At 34.8% G+C, this 21,549-nt stretch overlaps 1 protein-coding gene across 3 annotated transcripts; it reads left to right on the top strand.

The window, feature by feature from the left end:
- The first annotated feature begins 819 nt into the window (after nt 1–819).
- Nucleotides 820–21,134, top strand: LOC141832898 (rho GTPase-activating protein 7-like). Of its 3 annotated transcripts, none has more exons than XM_074720268.1 (23): nt 820–975; nt 1,059–1,179; nt 2,373–2,421; nt 3,235–3,311; nt 4,078–4,148; nt 4,250–4,328; nt 4,449–4,593; nt 4,702–4,821; nt 5,278–5,355; nt 5,538–5,593; nt 5,683–5,752; nt 9,221–9,308; nt 9,721–9,964; nt 11,504–11,713; nt 14,339–14,668; nt 15,013–15,062; nt 16,956–17,016; nt 17,100–17,183; nt 17,781–17,894; nt 17,975–18,138; nt 20,057–20,126; nt 20,453–20,650; nt 20,720–21,134. In XM_074720268.1, the coding sequence occupies exons 2-23, from the start codon at nt 1,117–1,119 to the stop codon at nt 20,894–20,896; spliced, it is 2,598 nt and encodes an 865-aa protein (XP_074576369.1). In that variant the 5' UTR covers nt 820–975; nt 1,059–1,116; the 3' UTR covers nt 20,897–21,134. The 3 variants fall into 3 exon arrangements, with proteins under 3 accessions (XP_074576369.1, XP_074576368.1, XP_074576367.1); XM_074720267.1 differs by having other exon boundaries at nt 821–975; nt 2,385–2,421; nt 11,489–11,713; XM_074720266.1 differs by having other exon boundaries at nt 821–975; nt 11,489–11,713.
- The last annotated feature ends 415 nt before the right edge of the window (nt 21,135–21,549 follow it).

Raw genomic sequence — 21,549 nt, 5'->3', positions numbered from 1 at the left:
AACCCGAGTTTGCTCGGGATGATCCAGTTGATTCTGTAGCACAACTCGAGTGTGTTCGTGTCTAACCCAAATGCTCTAAGCTCGATCATGAGCCAACCTATGCATCCGGGACATAGTTGAATTGGTTATGATGGAATAAATTTATAAAAGATGATAAGTGATTTGAAATCTTGATAAAATGAGTAATACTTTTTTTTTTATCGTGATCAATTATAATTTTTTGATTTACCTTTTTATAAATAATCATAGGGGCAACGATGTAGTCTGTTAAAGTGGTAAATTTTATTTTTTTTACAAAAAAGAGATAAATTATAATGATTGAATGACCTTTTTAAATATAAAAAATTTTATTTCATAAAAAATTTATTTCTTCTATTTTATTTAAATATCAAACTATATCCGTGGGGCAAATCTATTTCTTCTTTAGTCGTTTTCATAATTAGTAGGATCGTAAAAAGGTGAATATATGAATTTAAAAAAATCATATTAATTTACTACAACATTATTCATTATACGTTTGATTACCTTTAATTGAATTTTTAAACAAAAAAAAATAGCACACTGGTTATTCGATTAAAATGATAAAAATATCTTAAGAATTATTGTATAATATAATAAATTAACAATATACTAAATTTGCTATTAAATTAAATTAATGTTTATGAGTTTTGAGTTTGTTAAATTAAAAAACAAGTTAAAAAAGGGGGAAAAAATTTAAAAATTTCCGACTAATTTGTTCACCGGTTCAATACCCGAACCTAATATCGTCAAGCACAAGTAAACAAACGGCGCTGTCGTCGTCTGCTGGCTGGTCCTCTTTCCATCGTCTTCTGCTCCGCTGCGCATCCGTCGCCGCAATCCACCCCCTTCACCTACTCTTTCCCGGCTGCCTTTTGCCGTCTCGAGCCCTAATCGCTTCGCCGCGTGGGCCGCGGGGTAGATCCGTCGCGGTAGCCTGCGCACCGGGAAATGCGGGTGGGTTGGGTATCCTGCCAAGGTAGTGTTTTCCAGCTTGTGGGTGTTGGGTTGATGCTGATTTCGGAGACTTCGTAGGGCAGGAAGAGCAGGAGCGCCTGATCTGATGCCCCATCTGCGGCCGGCGGGAGACGGCGCGCGATGTCGTCGGCTCCGACTGCGGGGGCTGTGTTTGAGCGGCATCGTGCCGTAGCACCCCATACTGTATACTTCTCATCATCACTTTCCGATTCGCGTCGCTTTGCCGTTAAAAGTTTGTAGTTGAGATTTTTTTTTTCCCCTTTCCCGTTTGTGCTCTCGAGGTCCCTCTTTTATTACCTCTGAGCACATTTTGGTAAAAGTTTGGATTTACGACTAGACTCTTGCAGGGAGCAAGTAACTTGGGTATTTGGTTATGCTTTGTGTTATTTAGTCGCTAGTTCACGTTTATATTACATGGCAATCCATTGGAAATCCCATTTCCCAACATGTCTATTTTGGTCAGAGATGCGTATGCTGATGGAGCAGTGAGTATATTATCTTCATGCTTTTGATTCCAAATGGGTGATTTCTTATCAATGATCGCACAGAATTACGAATGTTCCAGCTAAATTATCCTTAGAAAAGAGAGTTACCATGTGTTTCTGCCACCTAAATAAGCTAGCAACGGATTAATAAACATGCAACATAGTGAAGATTAAGTGAACCAAGGTTAATAGCTTCCTATGCGACCAAATCAGGAATTTGTAAATTGTCACGTGATATTTGTGATTAAAATATACAATAATGTCACTATGCTTTGAGGAAAATTATGTAGGCACAAATGATCCATATTGTCTGTGCAGTGCAGACCTATGTAGTTACTAACAAAACCCGAAAACAAGTAATGAATGTTGTAGTCCACATATTTACATAAACTTTTTGATGCTTCATGCTCATGCAAGCTGTCTATACCTCTGTGAGGCAATCCATAGGCTAGATTTTCCTATTTGATCAAAGAGGCCACATTGTTTTTTATCACATCTTGTGGTCCTCCTGAAGTGAACAAGGATGGTTGTAAATCTATTACTCATTTTCTTTTTCTTTTTTTTTTTTTTACATTTTTTGTAAGTATTGCCATATCTTGATTTGTGAACTAGTAATTCAGTATATTCCAAGATTTGAAATTTTCCATGAAGAGAATATGTTGTTACAAAAAGTAAAAAGCTAAATCATATTAGTTATAGAAGATGGCCAAAATAGCTCATCATACCAGAGAAAAATAAAACCAAGCAAACCTCGTATATTTCAGTATTGAAATCCAGTACGGTTGATTTTTTTCCTTTTCTTTTTAAATATGAATTTATAATTACATATGATGACTGCAAGTTGGAACTTCATAATTTGATTCAGTGTTACTATTTATTTATCTTTTCCAGTTGCCAATGCAGGTGTTTAAAAGTGGACCATTGTCAATTTCATCTAAAGGTCAGTTTTCTTCTTTCTAACAAGTTTGAGATTATGTTGATATGATGAAGCTTTCTCACTGTATTATTGTCCATGTTGGTTTTGAGTGGATTCATTATAATGATGCCTAACAAGTTGAGCCAGCATGTCTTGGTCCATTGTCTAATACTTTCTTAGATATTGGATGTTAGGTTGTAGGTAAGCTGCCACTAGTCATTGACATGTTATGAACTTCATCCATCTTACATTTAGATCCTTGTCCAACACAAGCTTCAAGCTCAAGTGATTGTTCGAGCCTATTCAAATTGGCAACATGCACAGAAATTTCATTCGAGCTATCTTTCAACTTTAGTCTATATTCTCGACTTTCTTTCTTGCTTGGTAATGTTGTAATAAAATTTAAAACAATTAGTTTAGTTCCATCTTGTTAATTTCTACCATGACTTGGCTCGGAGGCTATATATAAAAGAGATTTTAACCATGGTTGTCAAAATCAGCATCAGTACTTGTATCTGATATCTAGAAAATCAATCGATTGGCCATATCAGATCAGTAGGATTTGAATCAATAACAAAAGTTTAAAAATATGGAAAAAATTAGATTAGTTGATCTCTATTATTATAGACGATAATATTTAACTAATAATAAAATACGGACAATTGCTAATATAAAATATTACAAGTAGTTGTGTCATATCAGTTTATTCAGTTTCTTGGCGATCACAATTCTATTTGTTCTTTTCTAATAATATCTTGATACAACAGCTGAATTAGTAGCAGTAACTTGTGAGTTCATTTTTTTCTCTAACCCTTTATGTGCATATCACAATACTAGGAATTGGTTGGAAATCATGGAAGAGGCGTTGGTTTATACTCACACGGACATCTCTTGTTTTCTTCAAGAATGATCCTGTATGTATGATTACTTTTATTTAGAAAGTAATGGTTGCTTTTTTATGTTTTAATCCCAATAGTTTTTGTCGATAAGTTATTATTTTTATGGGTAGCTTTTGTTGATCCTTTATACTGTAGCTGTTAAAATTAGATGGAAAAGCCTTGAATCATAGATTAGTGGGAAGATACGAGTCATAGAAATACATTTTCTATATGTTGGAGTAAAATCACATTTATTTGATCCTCCAATGGTCCTTTGAGTAGCACATGGAGCTGGCTGCAATTTTCTGTCAAGAGGTATTTATCAGGATAAAATCAGGGGATGAGTAAATTCACTGTTGTGCTTCAGTGGGCTACATAATGCACAAATGTGTATAGCTGTGCAAAGTTTTGGCACATCTGTAAATCTACGATGGAGAAAACATGAACTGTGGATGCATTCTTATGTTTTGTGGTCTGAAAAAAAATATAATCATATATCAAATATTTCTATAATTCCACATCAATTTGAATGTCACATCGCTGAAGAAAATTTTAAACACATGCTTATTTCTAGGTATTGTGTGTATGTACTTTAAGATATATGAACTGGAATGTAACCACAACTTCTCTTTTATGTTTATAAGTTGTTTAAGCATAGTTTATAATGGTATTTCTTCATGATGCTTGAAGCTTTATGCAATATGAGTGATAAAATTTGATTGAATATGGAGTGAAAAAGTATAAATATTATCGTAACTTGGAGCACACATAAAGTATCAATTGAATTTTGGTGGCATTGTAGAGTGCACTACCCCAAAGAGGTGGCGAAGTCAATCTTACTTTGGGTGGTATTGACCTAAATAATTCTGGAAGGTAAACTTTTTTTTTAATATTTATTTTAACTATCCTTCTTTCATATATTATCAGCTGCTACTGTGGATATATGTCCCATTTGTTAAAAGTTTTATTTTCAGTGTTGTTGTTAGGGAAGATAAAAAATTATTAACAGTTTTGTTTCCTGATGGACGTGATGGTCGGGCATTTACCCTTAAGGTGCTTTATGAATTCTTCATCTCACCTTTGAACAAATTTTCTTGAAGAGTCAATAATCCACCCTTCTCTCGTTGTTTATGGACAATTAACCTTTGTGAGCTTTGCTTATGGCTATGCCAGGCAGAATCTTTGGACGATTTATTTGAATGGAAAACAGCTTTGGAGCATGCGCTTGCGCAAGCTCCAAATGCTGCTCTTGTGATGGGACATAATGGAATTTTTCATAATGACAATGGAGATACTTTCGAAGGATCATTCCATTATTGTAAGTTCCAGTTATTTTAAGTTCTGATTTTCTTTTACTTAACATAGACTATGATTGAAATTTTTGTACCCTTCTAATTTGATTACTATGTTTTTCTATCATGGACAGGGAGGGACAAGAGACCTATCAAATCCTTGGTTGTTGGTAGGCCAATTTTGCTCGCCCTTGAAGATATTGACGGAGGGCCATCCTTTCTAGAAAAGGCTTTATGCTTTCTTGAGAAGTTTGGTGAGTAATGAAACAAATATGCTGTTTTACTCTCAATTCTCCTGTTACTGTTTTTTGTGGACTTCTGGTACTTTCCTTTTCTATAGATTGTGACATGCTTGATAACTATAGATGGTGCATGCGAACATGCTCGTCACCTTTACTCATGCCAAGAACTTATGGATCTGGTATACAGCAGAGATAGCACATACAAAGATTGTGACATCATGATGGAGTTTATGTTTGCATGCCCGCTTAAATAGTTAGACTTGATTTATATATCGATTAACATACAATGACTCCTTTCACAATTCATCCCTGCATGTTCAAACTGTAAAAGAATCAAATCTGTAAAAGACTTGATTCAAACTGAAGCAAGAATTATTCCAACTTATGAAATCATATCTGCCTTTGGATTGAATGTTGAATGCTGATCTTTAGTAGTCAGTTCTACATCTTAAGAAATAAAATTTGTAGGAACAAAGGTGGAAGGAATTTTGCGGCAAGCTGCTGATGTTGAAGAAGTTCATCGAAGAATCCAAGAGTATGAGCAAGGTTTGTGTCCTTGTTCCATTGAATTAATAATTTTTAGCGGAATCATATAGACATTGGACAATATCTTTGTTGATCTAGACTTATCTGTAACTCCCCATATTTTTTTCCCCGATTTTGATTTTTATTCCTCAGGATTATTTTTATATATTATTATTAAGCCTAGTTGAACGACACCTTTTCAGGAAAGATTGAGTTTGCAGCTGATGAAGATGCCCATATTGTTGGTGATTGTGTTAAGGTTCTTTTATATTTTTCTCAGTGATTACCTGGTAGCCTCTAATTTCGATTTTACTTTGATCAATTACTAATATTCATACAATTCTGCAGTATGTTCTTCGGGAGTTACCATCCTCTCCAGTTCCAGCTTCTTGTTGTACTGCATTGTTGGAAGCTTATAGTACGTCTCTCTCTATATATTCTAATAGTGCTTTACTGCATGCATATTTGTGCTCATTTTATCAGTAATCAAATGGAACACTTATGGAATAGTTGTTAGAATGGTCTTTCAAAATTGTCAATATCTCTGACGGATTTTTCTACAGGGGAAAGTTGCATCTGTAGCATAAAGACTAACTGAGGATATCTACTCCTATCACATTGGAATCCATCCCACACTTTGTATGGAAAAATTTAGGCTGTCTACTTCGAGAGAAGTGAGAGGGGTGGTGGAGAGGGGGTAGGAGAGGAGATGGAAGGGATAGCAGAGGATAAACTACTTCTCCAGAATCTATTTACTTGGAACAGGGAAAGGATGGATGAGTTTTCTTTCTGTTTTCCTGTGAGGAAAAAATGATGGAAACAAAGCCAAATAACCACATTACCCTAGATAAGTTTGAAAATTCCATAGTTCCTATCCATGTGAAACCATCGACCTTCCTTGTTGCAGTTGTCACTGTGATGATGATGAAATCACCCCTAGTTGTCCGGCGACCTACGGAACAAGGAGTTTCTTGTATGCCAGCTGCCAGTGTTGACCTGGAGAGAAGCTGGATAAGTTCTAACTGCTGATCCTTGATTGCAGATACAACCAGAATTCGTGAGCTGAAGAAACACCAGGTGAACGGTTTCCGGAGCAAGAAAAGAGAGAAAATAATGCTCAAGTGTTGCTACTTGTCCTTTCTTGTTTTTGCATGCTTCTATCCTTTGTGTCTGCCTACTGTTGGGCACAAGCAAAACTCGCCAAAAATGAATGTGCGCTTTGCCCTTGTTCTTGCTAGCTCAGATTTCACGCCTGGTAATCGGAGGGACAGGGCTGCCATCCTTCCAGTGGGAACAGGCTCCATCTGCCTGAGTAAACAGAGCCTTAGTTGTCATGACCCATGACCCACATGCTAGTAAAGCATTGCATGGGCTTTCCTGCCTCTGCATGTGTCATGAATTTATGTCTATAATTATCGACTGCATCTTAGCCATAGTTATGAAAACCGAACCAGTAACGGTTACTGGTTTTATGGTTGAACCGGTGGGTCAACCAATTGAACCACAGGTTGACTCAGACATTCAACTGACTGAGCCCATTAGCTAACCGACCTAGATCCATTGTCTAAATTGCTAATTCCAACTTTAAAAAATATTACTTTCATTACATTAATAGCTGGTGTTATTGGAAACAAATTTTCAACAAAGGACAAATTATGAACTATTAAAATAAATCAACTCAATAGAAAAGTCATGAGATAATCAAATTATGATCTACACCATAAACACATACAAGAATTAATACAACTAAATAATTCCTAAAGAATCACAATTTAACATAAAAAAACATGCTTGAGTTATGGTTTATCCAATGCCATATATAGTTTTTGTATTTTAGAATGGTGTTTAGAATTTATTACCCTAAGTAAACTAGACTTGCATATTCGTGAGCTACTTAAACACTATTAACACCTAATTTAGTTCCACATGGAGAATTGTGGACTATTGAAGATGGTTTTTAGGATTAGATGAATATACTGCAATTAAATTTGGCTTGGGCATCTTTATCTCTTCCGGGCAGTCTGTCTCAATTGGTACCAAAGTGGATTCAATCTTAAGCATGATGAAGTGGTTGGAAAGAGTTTTTGTATAATGATTCTAGGCAATTAGCAAGACTTTGGATCTTGAAGAAGATGTCAAACCTTTAGTTGGGGGAGATTATCTCTCCTAATTTGGTTTTGCATTAAGATTTGTTGACTAATCAGAGGATTTTGTTGGCTTAGAAAGTAATGCTAGGCATAGTGCAATTTTTGAAAATGCAGCTGTTGATAACAAACAAGCTCAGCCACCTGCCAAATGTTTAAGCCCAACATAATACAGTAGTTTAGCCATCTAAGTCTCTACATTCAGTGCGAAACTAAATTAGGGTTTCAAGCTCTCTCAATTTGGACCATAGATGGCATATCAATCAACCCAGATTCATATAAAAGCAGAAAAAAATTACTAAATTTGATCTACAAGTTCATCTGTAAAATTGACAATTGTGATAATAGTTCTCTTGGACATCATTACATATTGGTTGAAGTGACAATCAACTTCAACCAACTTGACACAGAGACTTGATTTTGACATTAGATAGTCTTCAACTTGAAAAATGTGACTATGAAATCTACATGGGCTATGGTTCAATACTTAGTGCCAACTTTTGAATGAAACATGACATTTTTTATCTTATTCTTTCATGTTACTAGATTAACCTGGTTATGATAACTTGAAATAGATGCTGTGTCATTACATCTTCCATATTATGTAAGTCTAGGTGATATAGCTTTGTATTGTGCTCGATGGAGAATCATAAAGTCTATCTTAAATAGTTGGGACAGACCAACATGGCTGGATGATGATGGTGACACATAAAACAGAATAGTCTATCCATCTTAGTTCCACAAGTATTATCTTTGATCAGCATTTGACATGCATTGAAATGTTATAAGGAAATCTCACCTTGATTTATGAGTTCATGATACTATTTATATATAAGTACAGTTATATACTGTATTTGCATAAATAAAGCAATCTAACAAATAAGTAGGTCTTGATCCCTGCCATGCTAGTCGGAAATGCACTTGTGTATTACTTTCTGCATTTTAGACGAGATCTAGCTTTGATGACCTCTTTGAACTTCAACTTTGTTTGTGTATCTCAATGACTATTTGGAAACAATTTTTCTGATTTTGATTCAAATTGAACTCTCAGTTTTTGTTGTACCTTTTAATTCAATCCCACCCTCTATCTACCCATATCTGTCAAAGCTGAGCTGGGCAGACTGGTTGATCAAAATTGATTCATGTCTAGCTAATGAGGAACTCGTGGTGTCTCTTTGAACCTCAGGATTGGTTTCAAGAGGGAAATGTTTATCTATTTCATCACCCTGGGCTTGGGCTGATATGAAGTGGGAAGCCGCTTGTGGGCATGCAATGCCATCCTCCTCTATGATTAACATTGGAATATTGAAACTAAAAGGGCTTTAAGTCCCCCAAGTTCCATAGATTCGGGAGCTTTCTACGGTGTTGATAAGGAAAAAGGACATACCACTTAGTGTCTGAGAAGGTCATTGATTAGTTTAGTTAGCAAAGTGTTCAGCTGAATTAGTTGAACCCCTCTACATCCAATTAGTTGACTATATGCTTAAGTATGTGATAATAATAAGTATGTGATTATTTCTAGGAATTCTATCATATAAGGCATTCTTTTCTTTGCTATTGATTTGTTACACTCTGCTTCTCATGATGGTCTATTTGCCCCTCTTTAGGCATATCAGGCAATTTAGGTTTCATTTAAAGTATAATATTAGTCATACTTTATTCATGGGTTTTTTTTTTTTTTTTCTAAAACTGCTGTCATTGTGTTTTTGTGTTATGTGCCTACCTTCTTCCTATATTTGTAGAATTGATACACAATGAGGCTCGTGTAAATGCTATGCGTGCTGCTATAACTGAGACGTTCCCTGAACCAAATCGGCGACTGTTACAGAGGTTGATTCTACACTCATGTGATTATAATATTATAGTTTTAAAATCTATATTTATAACTCCATTTTAAATAAGTCTGTATTATACTTGTTCAAGTTTGCAAATATCATCTAATTTTAAATGATTCTATTCATATTTTTAAATTTCATATACACCTTGGGTTCTAACTCTTCATAAACTCAAGTTCCAATACCAGTTGTTAAGCTCCATCTTGGATTAATTTATGAAATCGTAGATGTCACATAGAAGCACAGACCATCTTGGATTAATTGTTAAGCTCTAATGCACAATATGGTTGATAAATAGGTAATTGTCTTGATTGCAAGCTGACATTTTGTGTACCATTTTCATTTGTTGGACAACGTCTTAATATCTAGATGTGCTCAGTTCTTATCTTGTCCTTTTTCTTTCTTAGGATTTTGAAAATGATGCATGTTATCTCCTCTCATACTGCTGAGAATCGGATGACTCCATCTGCTGTTGCTGCTTGCATGGCTCCTCTTTTACTAAGACCTCTTTTGGCTGGTGAGTGTGAGTTGGATGATGATCTCGACTCAAACGGTGACAGTTCAGCTCAGCTTTTGGCGGCAGCAAATGCAGCTAACAATGCTCAGGCCATTATCTCAACTCTTTTAGAGGAGTATGAAACCATATTTGATGTATGTTTCTTATCTATAAGCTAAATTGTTTATGCGTTATTATATTTTCTGTTTTGAAATAAGATTTATGGAATCATGCTACTCAACCAGCTCTGCCATATGCAAACAAAAGTTGTATCTATTTCAGTTCCTGTTTCAATGCCTTCGACTGGTTCCACATGGTATTGATATGATCACTTGATCCCAGTCTTTGCATCACCCATTGTCAAGGCCATTTCCAATAATCATTTACTGGCTAGATGAGCCATCAATTGAATCTAGCCTTTCTTACCCTCTTACCTCCTACATACATTTTGTTCATTGTTCATTGATACAACACTCTTACCGGCTCAAATCTATTATGTTTAGTTCTTTCTACTTGCCTTAGTCAAAGATGTGGTTATGAAGGTAAGAAAGATCCGGGAGAATAGAAAATGTTGAGCTATTCATACACAAAGTTAATAGGTCAAAAGTATAGATATGTGGATGAATGGTCAGCTCACTTCTATCTTTGACCTTTCAACTCTAGGTAATGTATGAATAATTCAGCTCGTTGCTATTTTGTTTTTACTGTTTCAATTTTTAATGGAATCCATTACTTGCTTTCACTGTGGTTGCTATGAATCTTTCTCCAACGCTAATTAGTTATATTAGAGGAGCTAATGACGAAAGTTCCAATTGAAGTTATTACACTTGTTTTGGTGGAAAATAAGCAATCATCATCATCACCATCACCATAAAGCCATTTGTCCCAATTATTTGGGGTTGGTTACACAAACCTTATCCCTCTTTCGAACACAATGGGAACCAATATCACTAGGAGTTTAGCTATTGGTAAACTCGTTATGTTGATTGATATAGCTTTGCATAGAGCTTAATGGAGACATAAATTGATGTAGCCCTCCCCAAATAATTTGGATAAACATGGTTTGGTGGTGGTGGTGAAACTCCTTCACCCATACCTGGCCTTTGTTTTTTCTTCTCGTCATCTTCCTCAAACAAATGGTTAGTAGTTTGGTGGAAACCATGGTGCACCTACCATTCAGTCTTCATATTGTTCGATCTCTCTTGGCTTTCTTGTACTTTTTCACTAATATTGTGCATTGAAATTATGGATTCATGTTTGCCATTTTTTTTTTTGATAATATTTGGTTTTGCAATTGTTTTATCCTTGAAGGTTACAACGTATGCATAAATTTTTTTTTTTTTCAAAATTTTATAGTTTTTCCTAGTTTTACTTTTCTCACTTTACCTGTTGTTCTTAAGGTCTGTTGATGTTCACTTCTATATACCCATTGGCTCATCCATGTTTTACATTTACTGTGTTATGCAATTTACATCATCATGTTCTGCCAAAAGGAAAAAAATATCTATATCTACTGTATTTTTAATCTTTTTTTTTTTGTAAGTCTTTCTATGACTCCACAGAGAGTCTGCTTAATTAAATAATAGGAACCCAGGCCTAGTTTTTCTGTTTGATTTTATTTATCTCATATCTCCATATTTAGATATCATCATGTATGCAATAAGCGTTTACCATTACAGGATGGTAATCTGCAGAGATGCTCACTGTCATCTGACTCTCAGATTGGAGACACTGGGACCGAAGAGTCTGCAGATGATGTGAATATAGATGCTAAAGATAATGGCTATCATGATGCAGAAAATGATGCAGAACCAGAAATTGAAAGCGATAATGATGAGCGTGTGCTCAGTGGAAAACTGAGTGGAAGCAGTGGATATGCTGGCAGTGATCTTTATGAGTACAAGGTATGTTCTTATTTTTATGGTGAGCTTTCTGAACTTCTATTTCTGTATTGCACTTTTCTATAATTATTTACTTTAGCAAAGGATCAGTTAATGTAGACTGTATTTTAGGTGTTTGCTGAAATCATGGAATGATAAGTTTGAAAATACTTCCAAATTTCAAAAGATATGTGCCTTCAGTATGAGTTTGTGAAAAATTTACATTGCCAAGATTAAAGAATTCTTCAGGTCTGAATATCTTGGATCAAATTGTTGATTTCAAGCTAATTGCCATGCTTTCTAGCAATGTTCATATCCTTAATGTCTGTCAGTAAGTGATAACTGGTCCAGTTTAGAATTACTGGTGCCTTTTCCTTTCCACTTCGTACATTTATGCCACATTCTCTTATCATACAAATGATCTTGTAGCAGCTCTTACACCACAATTGACTTTTTAGTGGTATATAAAATGATGAGATAGGGGAGTGTAGAATGGCTGGCTGTATTTAGTTATTTGGTCCTTAGCATTCTCGGTGACAATTGTCTAAAAAGTTCATTTGTACCATTAATTGATTTTCTATCATACAAGCAATCTTGTACTGGTAGTCCCAAAGTGATGTTAGACAAGTGTGGGATGACTGGTTATATTTAGTTATTTTGTCCTAACCATTTTAAGAGAATTGTCTAAGGTCCATTTTATACCACATTGATTTTCTACTATTACGCTCTGCTTGGATGAGGTGATAGAAGGTTCATTAACGGAAGAGGAAGGGAAGGGAAGGAAGGGAAAGAGAGGGGAAGTAAAATATTTATGTTCCCCTTATTTGGAAAGGAGGGAAGGTTTATTAACGTAACATGTGTTACCTTGTTTGGGAGGAAAGGAAGGGGAATGAAGGTTTAATATATAAAGTTACAAAAATACTCTTCCTTTTTAAAATAAATCTACATGTGAAAAAAATGTGTATAACTCATTAAACCTTTGGATATAAGATTTTTTCTAAAAAATTCTGTTAATATTGCATATAGAAGCTGGGATATGGAAGGTTCTTAAAAAGATAACGCATGCTCTTTGGACAAGTCCCTGTCCCTATCCTTGGAGGAGGAGAAGAAGAAGAAGAAGATTAGAGTTATCTGTCTTTGTTCTCTTGAGTCTTGCCCTCGAAGAAATATGCAAGGAGGACTGGTGCCGATGTCGTGGAGTGCGAGCGGTGACGGTGTGCGTTGTGTGAAGAGCGACGATGCAAAGATGAGATACATAAACAGATGAGTTAGTTTGGGAATTAATATTTTAAAATAGGGATAAATTGGAATAAAATATTTTTGAGTTCCCTTTTTCCTTCCTTACACCTCAAATCGGGATATAAGAAATTGTATCGATTCGTGAGCATGCAAGGGTGAAACTTACCCTTCTCTCCCCTTCCCCTCCTTAACTCATTTCATCCCAAACAAGGGTCAAAATTCTCCTTTCCCTTCCCTCATCTCCTCCTAAACAGAGCATTAATTGGTGTAGGAGCTCCCTGAAGTGGTAAGCATCTTGTCATCACACTAATATATTCCATGGTGTTATGTTAATTTTATTCACTATAAAGTTTGTTATATGCCACAGACCTATACAAAACTAAACTCTTGAGAACATTTCTCAGCCTTGTCGGTACTGGGTAATTGAGCTAAATTAGGGGTGTCAATTCGGATAGATTGGGTGGGTTCGGGTCAAGTTGAAATAAAATATTATTAAAAAATCTCAACCTGAACTCGATTTTAACCCAAACCTATATAACCCGACCAAACCTAAAAACCTTTTTTTTTTTTTTTTTTTATAACCTGCTATTTTCCCTTATAATTCTTCATTTTTATCTCAATATTCTATCATTGTCGTACTAATATTACATAAAACATCATGATTTTCAAAATAAAATTTGATTTAACTCCCAAAAAAATCTCATAAATCCTAAATCTGGATTAACTGGGTCAATCTGAACCCGATCCGAATCCGACCCGAATTTAATCCAATCCAAAACCCTCAACCCAGATCCGATCTGAACCCGAAAACCCTCAATCCTAACCTGATTTTTTTTCGGATTTGGTCGGGTCGGGTTGGATGGCCGGTCCATTTTTGACACCCCTAAGTTGTACTGTGGCAGTGCATATTCAACCATTCAAAATTTTGGCAATTGTGGGCTTGCCAATATGCTCATAGTTGCTTGTTACAATTGGTCCATGTAAAAGGATTTTTTTTGTTTGATATACACAACTATGTTCTGAGGCCTGAACTGTTAGTCAAGTGGCTAATCTGATTAATTAGGCAACAGAACAGAAAAGAGCTGATAATTCAGAGTTAGTAATGCCAGATCAATCTTCTGAGTTGCATTATATTTGACTATTTTTTTCACGACTTATTTATTGGGTTTAGTAGCAATCTTGTTCAGATCTATCTTCAATATGAATATATTGTTGGACTTTGTATAGAATTTCTGACACTATATTTTGAATAACCTTGACGATGCTAATATATTCAACTCTACTCCATTGTGTCATGAGTGCATTCTAGTCTTGATTTTTAATCGCTATATCGTACTACCATCCCTGTGATTACTGACTGTTCCTTTCAATTTGGGAGTCCAATACTATATTGATGTCTTTGCAAAATAGGTCTTTGCTGGTGATGATTCAGATGCAGAATCTCCTCCTAAGAATCAGGTTTCAGCTACAAAACCAGAGTTACTTGTAGGTTCTAGAACTCCCCTAGATGAGCAAGTTTCCAGTATCAAAGGTACACAGAATTCACTGATTGAGAAGGATGCCTCTGATGTCTTACCTCTGCAAGAGTCTCCCTTGTCAATGGGAGAGATTCTATCTTCCCTACATCCAGGAACTTCTTTTCCATCTCATGCAACTGAATGTAGTGCTGAAAGATACTCAATTAAACCGAATGGATCTCACTTGCAAATGAAGCGCACTAATTTTTGGGGGCGTAACAATGTAAGTCACCTTCACAGTGCCTATGTGCGATATGCTGATTAATTGTAGGCTACCACGAAGACCAAAAAATAGTTTGTATAAATTCAGTAATTCTATTTCGTTTTTACTGTTGAATGCATATTGGGAGTTACCTTTATTTGTTGATTTAGAATGAGATGTTTGTTCAAAGGCTAATCAGTCCTCAGTCTGTGTTTCTCTGTTGCATATTTCAGCACTCTTGTGTAACATTTGAAAAAAGAACTTTTTGTTGATGTACATGCTAAGGATCATGTTTTTTTTTTTTTTACTTTTATATTTGTATAAATGAGTACCTTAGGTAATTGATATTAATTTGATTATTTCAGGTAAGAAAGAATCAGCCACTTGAACAAGTTGATTCTTCTGGTGAAGAAGAGTAAGTTTGGTTGAGCTCCAAGAGTACACAACATAGTATCATTAATAGGGGCTATTTTATAGAATTAATGCTTTTGGATTTATGTGCTTTTTAATTCTTACTCTTTATGGCACTTATACATGTTTATATATATTTATTTTGAACAAAAAGACACAAATATTGGAAAAATATTTTATCTTGACCCAGCTAGAAAAAGTGAATGAGATTCTTGCATTCATCATAACCTATGTTTCTCGATGCTTTTCATTCAATGTGGGAGATTATCTCACACATAAATGTACCATGCAAAATGTTGGTGCTGATATACATTTTCTTCTCACTGATAAGATCCCTGTGATAAATTTGACTTTAGCAGCATCCTTGGTATGGTGATCAGCGGAAATCTACCCCTATGTACCGGCATACAATGGCAATAAAATTTGAAAAATAGGGAAGGAGTATTAAGGTCTCCATGAAGTAAATTTGGAATGGAAAATTTCGTAACCTATGTACAAAATTTCAATCCTTAAATTCAAACTCAAAAACCAGATCTAAGCTCTAGTGATTAATCAAGTCTTTCAGAACCAAGGTTAAACCAGGCCTAAGGTCCACACCAAATATAAGGATTCAAACCCAATCAGATCCCTATTGAGCTGATTCTATGAAATTAATTCGTGCTCTATGAGAGAAAAGGTTGGTACATCAGCGAGACAATTTCGACCATATCCTCCATGAACAGACCACGTTTGGCCAGTTTCACTGAGTAAGATGGTTCCAGAGGCTCGGGCAAAGCGAGATTAAATCAGAAGGTACTGGAACAGATATTCACAAAGAAAAAAGGAGGATAGGAAGACAAAGGAAAACTTGCTACCCTTTCTCACTCAAATCCCTAAAATTTTAAGAACTAGGTGGTCTTCCCTCTTGGTGCACTTGTATGGTAGCAAAGTAGGTTGTGCCCTCTTCTCAAGTAGAGCAGGCTTAGAGGGGGTCTTATCTAATCCTATCTTATGGGATAGAACTACCTATAAAAAGCTATGTTGTTCAACCAAAAAGGATATTTGAAAGTTTGGTCCAAGGACACAAAAAATGTAAAGTCATCAAAATACAAGGTGACACAATAACTAGAAGATTGAATGCTATATTTCATGTTGTCTTTAAATCTATTATACATGCAATAATTTAGATTTGAGATGTCCTTAAACTAAGGTAACTGAAGCATTTATGGAATATAGAGGCTTGTTCTGTTAGGGGTTAGTGATTTCCAGTATCATTATCACTTAGATTGAATTATCAGGATGAAAATCTTTGAATATTGTATGTGAAGCATTATATGTTTGTGTCTCAGAACAACTTATGCATGATTTTATGATCCCAAATACAAGTAAAATTTCTTTATTGTTCTGCTTCCATTCTATTTATGCGTTCATTTTAATTCTTAGCGTCTTTGTAGTCTTTGATTTTATGTTTTATGGCAGAGGGACAGACCAATACAAATAAATTTTAGTACCCTGCATTGTGCTACTAAGAGTATCATTATGTTGTTCAACTGATGGCAAACTTTAGAAATATTCATGGTTGATCAGGGTCTGTACTGTCATGTTTCTAGCACCATAAGCTTGAATTTTTACCTTTGTACTTGTTAGTTTCTAGTGTATATGTCAGTGGTGGCTCTAAACTATCTAGTGGCATTCTCGTAATGTGTCTCACCTGGTGGGGAAATCCTTGCAGCCAATATAAAAAAACTGAAACATGAGATAATAAAACTTTATACTCTATTTCTACAATATGTAGCATAGCATGAGTTTCTTGTGGTGTAGAGTTTTAATTGTTAGAATAAGCTGCAATATCTTCTAAAATTTTGTCTTGAGTTGTCACATAAAATTTTCACTGCTAATTAGAATCTAATTTTGCTAGGCTTGCTATTCAGAGGCTTGAGATCACAAAGAATGACCTTCAGATAAGAATAGCCAAAGAGGTTCGATTGGTAACTCTTTCAAGACAGTTGATGGATAGTGAGTATTTTAAAATAAACTCTGAAACAAACCCTAATTCTTTTAGGTGAAAGGCAATGCTATTTTACAAGCAAGTCTGGAAAGAAGAAAGCAGGCTTTGCATGAGCGTCGTTTAGCCCTGGAACAAGATGTATGCATTTCTCATTTTTCAATAACCTATGAAACCTATATATCCTGATGATCTTCATGTCAATACAGCTTCTTGCTTAGTTTTTTGTTAGTTTTCTTAATTTTTTATTAGTTGGAACTTCCTAATATTAAATTAGACCAAAGTATTTTGTTTTTTATGGTGTTAGTATTGTCAACCTTCTTCCTGCACTGATGTTTATAAGTATGCCATTGCCAGACAATCCTATTCTAATGGTTCTTATTGTTCCATATATGTGAAAAATAAATACTTAACCACCATGGATAACCTTCCTAATCTGATCATACAGTTTGAACATTAATATTACTTGTAAGCCTAGGAATCTATATGTCAATCTTTGGGAAATATGCATTTGAAGCAGTATGAAATTATCAACAAACATTGATTTTATTTCAAGGACTTGGACAGGTTGGTGACTTGGTGTTGCAGAAATTCTGGTTGTAATTGTGTTAAGACTTAAGAACCCCTGACCTTTGCGTTAAATTAAGCCGTTTTCCTCTACAGTTGCTGCTGATGTGCTTAAGTTGTTCTTGGTATTTTGAAGGAAACAATCTTCTCAACATGTATGGTTTTCCCTAGGTATCAAGGCTACAGGAGCAATTGCAGGCTGAAAGAGATCTGAGAGCTGCTTTGGAGGTTGGTTTAAGCATGTCTTCTGGACAGTTTTCTAACTCACGCACGATTGATTCTAAGGTCTGCTTATTGTTTTCTTAATTTACCACTTATTTAAGCTGGTATATTGAATTCTTAAACGTGTTCCACTTTCTTTGAAGACAAGGGCAGAACTTGAGGAGATTGCTCTTGCTGAAGCAGATGTTGCTAGATTGAAGCAGAAAGTAGCAGAGCTCCATCTCCAACTCAACCAACAAAACCAAAATCATTATGGATCATTCCCTTGTGATAGATATCTGCACCTTCCATCTCATCTCAAACAACAGTAAGAGGCCTTTTAAAATGTTTCCAAACAAAAAATTGAAAATTGTATTAACTCTCAAATCATTCAGTCTAACACATGGGATCCTAACCCCTTTGATACATTGATGACACGAGTTATTCTTCCTAACAAACTTTTCCAATAAAATTAAACAAACTTATTTAAACTAAACTAACCTTTTCTTTTCAAATAATAAAGAACTCCATTATAATATTTTTCTACATTTTCTAAAATATAATAAAAATTACTGAATATTTCTACAATCTGTCTGCAGAATTCCTTTTTACACTATCCTAGAATCATGTGTTAACAAAATGCTGTTTAACAGTCTATCACTGTCATCTTAGTCCTCTTTGTTTGCCTAAGCTGTTTTCTGGTTATTGTTGCTGTTAAATTGGTTCAGTTATTAAATTAGTTGGTTAACTGTTCTTATTTTTTTTTTTTATTTGTAGTTTTTACACTGTCACATCAAGATAAATTAACTGTTGATTAGGTTGATTTCATAAACTGTGTTAAGTAGCTTACTCGGCAATAAAGGTCAGCTAATCTAGTGTACATGGGAAGGAATTTTATCTATTCTATGGTTTGCCTGGATGCATTGCAATTTATTTGTACGGGTGATGCAGCACCAAAATTGAGTCCTAAATCACAATTTTGATTTAAAAAATTAGAATAATTATCTCACACAGAAAATACAATTTCACACAGAATCAGAAGGGAATGTTTTAATTAATTGAAAACTATTCTAATACATAGATCCTAATCCATTTTATAGATTGCCAATAAGAGTCATTCTTTGTAAAATAATGGCTCACTTCTTCCAATAAAAATCCTGATCTACTTTTTCTGAAAAACTATTTTTAGAAATCGTCTAACTACCTTAGAAATATAACAGAATATAAAAATTTAAACTTGCTTAAACAACTTTGAATTTTTCAAGAAATTTAACTAGAATTCAGAAATCTTAACTGCCTTATTCTCCTTAACCAAGGAGAACTTGGCTCCATGTGCTCCATGTGAGTTTATTAACATTTTCTTCAGTTGTCATTTCCATGCATAAATATTGGCGATCTCATGAAGTTTGTTGAGCATGATTTTATTATTGTTCTTTCTTGGGTGGCCTTTCCAATAAGTGAGAAACTAATGCACTTTGTCTTTTCTTTTGAGTTTTTGACTTCGTCTCCTTTCTTTTTGCTTGCCCAAAGGTGAAAGTAGTAATGTCGAGGACAAATTGTCATAAGCACAACTTGTAACAAAGTGACATCCAAAGATGGATGCTTGAGTTTCTCCAAAAAAAAAAGTTAGCATAATTGAACTTATGTTTAAATAAGTCAGCAAATAAATAAATAAACATGGATTATAATCAATTTTTCTCATAGTGTCCCTAAATATGGATGCTCCGAGTTAATTTTTCCTGATGTCAACTTGTAAAATCATAAATTCAAATTATTCCATATGATAAACATGTGTTATAATTTTTTTTCTTACAGTTGTAGTTCTACTATTGATATTAATAATATGAATTTATAAATGCAAGATGAGAATTTACTGAGTTACTAGCTACTTTATAATAACTACTTAATACAATTTTGTTCCTAGCATCAATATGTATCTCTCATGATCATTATAGCTCACAAATGGAAGAAAATATAACTCAGCAGGTAGACGAACATTATGGTTAGAAGTATGAAAGAAAACATACCAATAAAGTCTTAATTGTAAATTTTTAAGTCGATATTAAATCCCTAGTGACATTAGTGTTCTTGTATCATTTGATGTTCATCATCTTCAGTCAGGATCAAATATGTGTATTTGAGAATATACCTTTATTCTTACTGTACTTTATGTTTCAAAAAGTTCTTTACATGTGATATCTTTGTGCTCCTTGTATTTCTACTGCATTTCTGTCTACTTGTTGCAGGAAGATTGTCCAACAAGATTTCGATATGAGCCTTGCCTTTTGCAATCATGAGAAGAAACAAATAAGTGAGGTATGTTTAATCAATTATGCCTATAATGAACAAATTTCATAATAACAGTTCCATTACAGTTAGAATATTTTAAAATTTCAAATGTTAACATCCAGTTTACTATATCATTATTTTCTCATTAAATTAAAGCACTAATTCTATATAATTTTTCTACTCCGTAAATAAATAAATTTTATATTATAGTTATTTAAAGAGATATATGTGCAACAAATTACCATCAGAAATTACATCAACTACAAATGAAAATACAAACGTGGCTGCCACATTGGACGTTTTGGACTTTTTTAGTGTGTTAACATGGATAGCCAATTTCTCTTGGATTGCAGGAAAGCTCATCAGCGACAGATTGGAGGAGAACAATGCCACAAGGTCCTCCATCTACTAGTTCGAAACTACTTTCGAGGAAGCATTCTGCTGATAAAGTTAGTCTAAATGATTTAAGAGGCCTGGAGATCGAAGCATCAACCAGCATGTCTTCGCAAGTAAGTCCAGCGATTGTTGATAACTCGCCTAAGATAACTGAGGTAATTGTAGTGTTTTTGTTTGCTAAACACAAATGTCTGAGAAATACTTAAAAGGAGATCTATTATCAGATTGCGGAGTATCCTCGACAGCTATCTGGGGCATCTTCTACACTGGCAGAATTGACAACCCGACTTGATTTCTTCAAAGAGAGGCGATCACAACTAATGGAACAGCTCCATAGTCTCGATCTAAGCCACGGAGCATCTTCTCAAGGTATACCACACAAATCCTCCCCTCGTAATTGATCTCAGATGAGACATCAATAACTGCCGGGCTTGTACATCCGTGATCCATGCAATCTACTTTTAAAGCTTCTTGCATTTGTAACTTGCGCTGTTTGAGTGTGCATCATTTGGTGTGACTGCTGCAGGAATGTAAATTTTGTTAGGTTTCTTTTATTTTCTCCGTGTGGTGGTGTATTTTCATTAATAATGTTCTTCTCGTGTTTTGTTTTCGAAACAACATACCAATATGATCTCTTGATCTGGAAATATTGTTCTTTTTTATTGTTCTTATTGTTTGATTAAATTGTCTGTGAGCTTGAGAAATTGCTATTGTGTTATCGCACCATGTAGTTTGACTTGAAGCATTCAAGTTCTTTGGTCAAGTTGCCACTAGCTCAATTGAGCATGTAGAATAATCCATTTCAACTTCATTTAACCTGCAAGTTCTTAGTTTTCAGGTGATCCGATCGATGATATGTTTTGTGAACTGGTAAGCAGGTATCTCTCTCTTCGTTTGCACATTTGGAGTTTCAGACTTGTAGTTATTTTTGGCAAAAGGGAACACGAGTTAATCTATAGATCTTCAAGATGTGAATTCTATTTATAATAAGGATATGTGAAGTGTGTGGGACAGCGATTAACAGTTTTTGCTCTATTGATAAATGAACTAAAGG

This window comes from Curcuma longa, chromosome 8, assembly GCF_044706935.1.
Source record: "Curcuma longa cultivar G26 ecotype Majalengka, Jawa Barat chromosome 8, ITB_CL_G26_1.1, whole genome shotgun sequence".
Lineage (NCBI taxonomy): Eukaryota > Viridiplantae > Streptophyta > Magnoliopsida > Zingiberales > Zingiberaceae > Curcuma > Curcuma longa.
This window is presented reverse-complemented; position numbering and strand designations above follow the sequence as displayed.